This window comes from Mustelus asterias, unplaced genomic scaffold (assembly GCF_964213995.1).
Source record: "Mustelus asterias unplaced genomic scaffold, sMusAst1.hap1.1 HAP1_SCAFFOLD_4521, whole genome shotgun sequence".
Lineage (NCBI taxonomy): Eukaryota > Metazoa > Chordata > Chondrichthyes > Carcharhiniformes > Triakidae > Mustelus > Mustelus asterias.
In genome coordinates this window covers 1-8296 of record NW_027594464.1, presented here as the reverse complement: position 1 = coordinate 8296, position 8296 = coordinate 1, and the positions used below count along the sequence as shown (strand labels likewise).

The 8296-nt window shown below is 57.9% G+C and overlaps 1 protein-coding gene across 1 annotated transcript; it reads right to left on the bottom strand.

The window, feature by feature from the left end:
• Window positions 1-759: 759 nt before the first annotated feature.
• On the bottom strand, window positions 760-8290 carry LOC144491132 (N-acylglucosamine 2-epimerase-like). Its single transcript, XM_078208810.1, has 4 exons — window positions 8179-8290; window positions 7573-7704; window positions 4465-4552; window positions 760-2963 (listed from the first exon to the last, which is right to left on the bottom strand). The coding sequence occupies exons 2-4, from the start codon at window positions 7690-7692 to the stop codon at window positions 2887-2889; spliced, it is 285 nt and encodes a 94-aa protein (XP_078064936.1). The 5' UTR covers window positions 7693-7704; window positions 8179-8290; the 3' UTR covers window positions 760-2886.
• Between the last annotated feature and the right edge of the window lie 6 nt (window positions 8291-8296).

Here is an 8296-nt window from a genome sequence, read left to right as displayed (position 1 = left end):
GAGACCCAGTGAACTGCAAAGCTCAGACCAGCAAGTTTTCTTATTCAGAAATAGTTACCAACAACCACCCTACTATAGAAAGGATATTATTAAACTAGGAGTGCAGAAAAGATTTACTCGGATGCTATCGGGACTTGATGGATTGAGTTATAAGGAGAGGCTGGATAGACTGGGACTTTTTTCTCTGGAGTGTAGGAGGCTGAGGGGTGAACTTATAGAGGTCTATAAAATAATGAGGGGCACAGATCAGCTAGATAGTCAATATCTTTTCCCAAAGGTAGGGGAGTTTAAAACTAGAGGGCATAGGTTTGAGGGGAGATACAGAAGGGTCAAGAGGGGCAATTTTTTCACACAGAGGGTGGTGAGTGTCTGGAACGAGCTGCCAGAGGCAGTAGTAGAGGCGGGTACAATTTTGTCTTTTAAAAAGCATTTAGACAGTTACATGGGTACGATGGGTATAGGGGGATATGGGCCAAACGTGGGCAATTGGGAGTAGCTTAGGGGTTAAAAAAAGGGGCGGCATGGACAAGTTGGGCCGAAGGGCCTGTTTCCATGCTGTAAACCTCTATGACTCTAATAACAAGGAGCAGGCCATTCGGCCCCTTGAGATGGCTCCGCAATTCAGTAAAACCATGGCAGATCTGAGTAACTTCAATTCTTCACATGCTGACCCCTCAATAACCTTTCACTCCTCCCCACCCCCGCCGCTGACCAGGAATCTAAACATCTCTGTCTCAAAAATATTCACTGGTCTCTTTTAAATTTGCCTCAGATATTTAATCCCTTTATCAATCACACAATTATCGAGTTACAAGAATGAAATCAGTACAGAAAAGGACCAACTCAAAATAGATTTGAAATGTTAAATCTTCCCGTCACCCCAGGTGCTGCCAGATTTGCTGAGTTTACCCTGATTCCATTCCCTCTACACTGTCCCCATCAAACACTCCCAGGACAGGTACAGCACGGGGTTAGATACAGAGTAAAGCTCCCCCTACACTGTCCCCCATCAAACACTCCCAGGACAGGTACAGCACGGGGTTAGATACAGAGTAAAGCTCCCTCTACACTGCCCCCATCAAACACTCCCAGGACAGGTACAGCACGGGGTTAGATACAGAGTAAAGCTCCCTCTACACTGTCCCCATCAAACACTCCCAGGACAGGTACAGCACGGGGTTAGATACAGAGTAAAGCTCCCTCTACACTGTCCCCATCAAACACTCCCAGGACAGGTACAGCATGGGGTTAGATACAGAGTAAAGCTCCCTCTACACTGTCCCCATCAAACACTCCCGGGAGAGGGACAGCACGGGGTTAGATACAGAGTAAAGCTCCCTCTACACTGTCCCCATCAAACACTCCCGGGAGAGGGACAGCACGGGGTTAGATACAGAGTAAAGCTCCCTCTACACTGTCCCCATCAAACACTCCCGGGACAGGTACAGCACGGGGTTAGATACAGAGTAAAGCTCCCTCTACACTGTCCCCATCAAACACAGTAAGAGTTTTAACAGTACCAGGTTAAAGTCCAAAAGGTTTATTTGGTAGCAAATGCCATTAGCTTTCGGAGCGCTGCTCCTTCATCAGATGGAGTGGAAATCTGCTCTCAAACAGGACACAGAGACACAAAATCAAGTTACAGAATACTGATTAGAATGCGAATCCCTACAACCAACCAGGTCTTAAAGATCCAGACAATGTGAGCGGAGGGAGCATTAGGCACAGGTTAGAGAGTCTCCAGACAGGACAGCCAGTGAGATTCTGCCAGTCCAGGAGGCAAACTGTGAAGGTTACTGATAGTGTGACATAAACCCAACATCCCAGTCTCAAACACTCCCAGGACAGGTACAGCACGGGGTTAGATACAGAGTAAAGCTCCCTCTGCACTGTCCCCCATCAAACACTCCCAGGACAGGTACAGCACGGGGTTAGATACAGAGTAAAGCTCCCTCTACACTGTCCCCATCAAACACTCCCAGGACAGGTACAGCACGGGGTTAGATACAGAGTAAAGCTCCCTCTACACTGTCCCCATCAAACACTCCCAGGACAGGTACAGCACGGGGTTAGATACAGAGTAAAGCTCCCTCTACACTGTCCCCATCAAACACTCCCAGGACAGGTACAGCACGGGGTTAGATACAGAGTAAAGCTCCCTCTACACTGTCCCCATCAAACACTCCCAGGACAGGTACAGCACGGGGTTAGATACAGAGTAAAGCTCCCTCTACACTGTCCCCATCAAACACTCCCAGGACAGGTACAGCACGGGGTTAGATACGGAGTAAAGCTCCCTCTACACTGTCCCCATCAAACACTCCCAGGACAGGTACAGCACGGGATTAGATACAGAGTAAAGCTCCCTCTACACTGTCCCCATCAAACACTCCCAGGACAGGTACAGCACGGGGTTAGATACGGAGTAAAGCTCCCTCTACACTGTCCCCATCAAACACTCCCAGGACAGGTACAGCACGGGATTAGATACAGAGTAAAGCTCCCTCTACACTGTCCCCATCAAACACTCCCAGGACAGGTACAGCACGGGGTTAGATACGGAGTAAAGCTCCCTCTACACTGTCCCCATCAAACACTCCCAGGACAGGTACAGCACGGGGTTAGATACGGAGTAAAGCTCCCTCTACACTGTCCCCATCAAACACTCCCAGGACAGGTACAGCACGGGGTTAGATACAGAGTAAAGCTCCCTCTACACTGTCAGGTTGGTTACGGTGCAGTTATGAATCTAGACGATGATGTTAGTGGTGGAGTGTGTGTTAAATGAGCAGGATTTAAATCGAGGGTTCCTGTGGAAGTGATTGCCAGTTGTATAAACTGACAGAATTCCCTGTCGGAAGCGATTGTTGGGGCTGGAGGTTTATATCATGCCCCAGTGTCTTCCAGCAACTGGTCCAGAATCTTCTCACAGAGATACAGGCAGCGAGGAAGGTGGAAACATCCTGAATAGGAAAAGAGACAGAGTGAGTTTCCAGCCAATCTCCAACACCCAAACCGTTCAACACCCTGCAAACTGCTGGGAGAGACTGCCTCAGTCTGTCTGTCCCTCACTCCGCCCCCCCCCCCCAGCTCTGCCCCTCCCCTCCCCCAGCCCCTTCGCGTCCCCCGCTCCGCCCCTCCCCTCCCCCAGCCCCTTCGCGTCCCCCGCTCCACCCCTCCCCTCCCGCAGCCCCCTCGCTCCGCCCCTCCCCTCCCCCAGCCCCCTCGGTCCGCCCCTCCCCTCCCCCAGCCCCCTCACGTCCCCCGCTCCGCCCCTCCCCCAGCCCCCTCACGTCCCCCGCTCCGCCCCTCCCCCAGCCCCCTCACGTCCCCCGCTCCACCCCTCCCCTCCCCCAGCCCCCTCGCTCCGCCCCTCCCCTCCCCCAGCCCCCTCACGTCCCCCGCTCCGCCCCTCTCCTCCCCCAGCCCCTTCGCGTCCCCGCTCCACCCCTCCCCTTCCCCAGCCCCTTCGCGCCCCCCACCCCACCCCTGCCCTCCCCCAGCCCCCTCGCTCCGCCCCTCCCCTCCCCCAGCCCCCTCACGTCCCCCGCTCCGCCCCTCCCCTCCCCCAGCCCCTTCGCGTCCCCGCTCCACCCCTCCCCTTCCCCAGCCCCTTCGCACCCCCCACCCCACCCCTCCCCCTCGCGCCCCCCACCCCACCCCTCCTCCTCCCGCCCCCCCACCCCACCCCTCCCCCCCCCACCCCTCCCCCTCGCGCCCCCCCCACCCCACCCCTCCCCCTCGCGTCCCCCCACCCCACCCCTCCCCCTCGCGCCCCCCCACCCCACCCCTCCCCCTCGCGACCCCACCCCACGTCTCCCCCTCACGCCCCCCACCCCACGTCTCCCCCTTGCGCCCCCCACCCCACCCCTCCCGCCCCCCACCCCGCACCTCCCCCTCGTGCCCCCCACTCCACCCCTCCCCCTCACTCCCCCCACTCCACCCCTCCCCATCGCGCCCCCCACCCCTCCCTCGCACCCCCCACTCCATCCCCTCCCGCTCCTCCACTCCATGTGTCCCCCCCCTCCCACTCCTCCACTTCATCCCTCCATTCCCCCCCACTCCATTCCTTCGTCCCCCCTGTCCATCCTCCATCCCCCCCCACTCCACCCCGTCCCCATGCTCCGTCCAGCCCCGTCACTCCCCCACTCCATCCCTCCGTCCCCCACCATCCGTCCATCCATCGCTCCGTCCATTCCCCCGTCACTCCCACTCTCCATCCCTCCGTTACTCCATCCATCCCTCGCTGTCCTCCCTCCGCATTCCCCCACTCGCTCCAACCTCCCTCCAACCTTTCCCCACTCCCTCCCTCCCTCCCCCACCCTCCCTTCCCCAATCCCTCCCTCTGTCCTCGCTGTCCCGTCCTACGTCACATCCCCACTTTCCCATCCCTCCCCCTCTGTTCACTCCACCTCTCCCTCCCCCCTCCGAGTGGTCCAGGAGGGACGTTGGGAGTGAGGTTACCTTTGTAGGGTCCTCCCTTGAAGGTGTGGCTCACTACTCCTTGCCGGTTTAAATATCCAAACCACTCTCCGTCCACCGGGTCTGGGAACTGAAACACAAAACATCATCCAGTGACAGGGGGCTGGACGGAACATGGGGGGCGGGGTGGAGTCGGGGTGGGGGCGGGGGGTGGAACGGAGGGATGGAGGATGGACTGAGGAGGGACAGAGGGATGGAGGATGGATGGGGGGATGGAGTTTCAAACAGGGCAGACATATCACTGACTCACACTCTCCCCACCCTGGGGGGAGGTATATGAGTGACACACACTCCCTACCCTATCCCGGGGAGGTATATCACTGACACACAGCGATGGTAACACCATTGAATGTCAAGGGGCGGTGGTTAGATTCTCTCTTATTGGAGATGGTCATTGCCTGGTGCTTTGGGGCGGCACGGTAGCACAGTGGGTTAGCACTGCTGCTTCACAGCTCCAGGGTCCCGGGTTCGATTCCCGGCTTGGGTCACTGTCTGTGTGGAGTTTGCACATTCTTCTCGTGTCTGCGTGGGTTTCCTCCGGGTGCTCCGGTTTCCTCCCACAGTCCAAAGATGTGCGGGTTAGGTTGATTGGCCAGGTTAAAAAAAATTGCCCCTTAGAGTCCTGGGATGCGTAGGTTAGAGGGATTAGCGGGTAAGGTAGGTGGGGGTGGGGCCTGGGTGGGATTGTGGTCGGTGCAGACCCGATGGGCCGAATGGCCTCCTTCTGCACTGTAGGGTTTCTATGATTTCTATGATTTGTGTGGGGTGAATGTTAGTTGCCACTTGTCAGCCCGAGCCTGGATATTGTCCCGGTCTCACTGCGTTTGGACACGGACTGCTTCAGTATCTGAGGAGTGGCGAATGGTGCTGATCATCGTGCAATCATCGGCGAACATTCCCACTTCTGACCTCATGATGGAGGGAAGGTCATTGATGAAGCAGCTGAAGATTGTTGGGCCGAGGACACTGACCCTGAGGGGCTCCTGCAGAGATGTCCTGGAGCTGAGATGACTGACCCTCCACAACCACAGCCATCTTCCTATGTACCAGGTATGACTCCAACCAGTGGAGAGTTTGATCCTGATACCCATTGACTCCAGTTTCACTCGGGCTCCTTGAGGCCACACTCGGTCGAAGGCGGCCTTGATGTCAGGAGCTGTCACTCTCACCTCACCTCTGGCATTCAGCTCTTTTGTCCATGTTTGAACCAAGGCTGTAATGGGGTCAGGAGCCGAGTGACCCTGGCGGAACCCAAACTGGGCGTCACTGAGCAGGTGATTGCTGAGCAGGTGCTGCTTGATAGCGCTGTCGATGACCCCTTCCATCAGTTTACGATGATCGAGAGTAGACTGATTGGGTGGTAATTGGCCGGGTTGGATTTGTCCTGCTTTTTGTGTACAGGATATACCTGGACAATTTTCCACATTGTTGGGTAGATGCCAGTGTTGTAACTGTACTGGAAGAGCTTGGCTAGGGGTTCGTGGTCCCAGACTGGGCAGCAGGGACCACCAAGTCCCTGACTTGGGGATGGAGGTGTGCGCGCACGCGGGTACGTGTTGTATCTCAGGATCAGACCATTGGGAGAGATCGTGGGACATGGGCATCGCTGGCTGGGCCAGCATTTATTGCCCATTCCTCGTTGCTCTTGGAGTGCAGTTGAGAGTCAACCACATTGCTGTGGCTCTGGAATCCCTACAGGACAGAAGGAGGCCATTCGGCCCATCAAGTCTGCACTGACACAATCCCACCAGGCCCTATCCCCGTAACCTCTTATATTTACCCCGCTAATTCCCCTGACCCTCGGGGCAATTTAGCATGGCCACTCAACCTAACCCACACATCTTTGGACTGTGGGAGGAAACCGGAGCACCCACGGGGAGAATGTGCAGACTCCGCACAGACAGTGACCCAAGCCGGGAATCGAACCCGGGTCCCTGGCGCTGTGAGGCAGCAGTGCTAACCCACTGTGCCACCCGTGCTGCCCTGGAGTCTGACTCTGCCTGGAGTCACGTGAGCCAGACCGGGTAAGGACGGCACATTTCCTTCCCTAAAGGAACCAGTTGAGTTTTTCCGACAATGGGTCATTAGTAGATTCTTAATTCCAGATATTTTTTATTGAATTCAAATCCCACCATCTGCCGTGGTGGGATTCGAACCGGGCTCCCCAGAACATGAGCTGAGTTTCTGGATTAATGCCGAGCGATAATACCTCTGGGCCATCGATTGATGTTTAAGGTGACGCACTGTGAAAGCAGATCTATAAAGTGTGTCTCAGTCCATTCCCCCTCCCAGAATGAATCAATCTATTTTTCTCTCTCGCTGCCCCTCGCGCGTGCGCAGGACATCGGGGGGGTAGGGGTGCCGGGCGGGGGCCGGCGATCGAGGTGGGGGGGAGCGGCTGGCGCAGGCTGGCAAATCGGTGGGGGGGGCAGAGGCGGCGCGCGGACCAGCGATCGGAGGGCAGGAGTGGCGCGCGGACCAGCGATCGGAGGGCAGAGGCGGCGCGCGGACCAGCGATCGGAGGGCAGGGGTGGCGCGCGGACCAGCGATCGGAGGGCAGAGGCGGCGCGCGGACCAGCGATCGGAGGGCAGAGGCGGCGCGCGGACCAGCGATCGGAGGGCAGGGGCGGCGCGCGGACCAGCGATCGGAGGGCAGGGGCGGCGCGCGGACCAGCGATCGGAGGGCAGGGGTGGCGCGCGGACCAGCGATCGGAGGGCAGGGGTGGCGCGCGGACCAGCGATCGGAGGGCAGGGGTGGCGCGCGGACCAGCGATCGGAGGGCAGGGGTGGCGCGCGGACCAGCGATCGGAGGGCAGGAGTGGCGCGTGGACCAGCGATCGGAGGGCAGGGGTGGCGCGCGGACCAGCGATTGGAGGGCAGGGGCGGCGCGCGGACCAGCGATCGGAGGGCAGGGACGGCGCGCGGACCAGCGATCGGAGGGCAGGGGTGGCGCGCGGACCAGCGATCGGAGGGCAGGAGTGGCGCGCGGACCAGCGATCGGAGGGCAGGGGTGGCGCGCGGACCAGCGATCGGAGGGCAGGGGTGGCGCGCGTGCGTGCGTGCGACACATCGGAGCGCAGAGACACTTACATGCAAGAAGGTGTACTTGAAGACCTTTTTAAAGATCTGCAACAGCCTGGGATCTCTGGTGAGCTGGTAACCCAGCAGAGAGGCGATCAATGCTTCAGTGTGAGGCCACCAGAGCTTCATATCCCACTCCAGCTGTGAGAGAAACGGGGAGAGAGAGCTAGTTAGACATGAGAGAAACCGAGAGAGAGAGACACACACAGAGAGTAGAGACAGTGACCAACACAGTGGACAGCACTGCTGCCTCACAGCGCCAGGGACCCGGGATCGATTCCCGGGCTTGGGTCACTGTCTGTGTGGAGTCTGCACATTCTCCCCGTGTCTGCGTGGGTTTCCTCCGGGGCTCCGGTTTTCTCCCACAGTCCGGAAGATGTGCGGGTTAGGGTGCAGTGGCCATGCTAAATTCTCCCTCAGTGTTACCCGAACAGGTACAGGAGCGTGGTGACTAGGGGATTTTCACAGTAACTTCATTGCGGTGTTAATGTAAGCCTTACTTATGACAATAATAGATAAATAAACTTAGCGGCAGAGAGCAGTGGGTCTGGGGGTCCAGGCTGTGCTGTTGTCAGCAGCAGTGAGGGAGGGGGTGGGGGGCTCACACTCGGAGACCTGGGTTGGAGAATGTCCGTCAGCATCCTGGAAATACAGCAATCCCCCGAACTCGGGGTCCCAGCCCGCCTCGAAGGGGAGGATGATAAACTTCTCAATCGCTGTTCTCTTCAGTTCC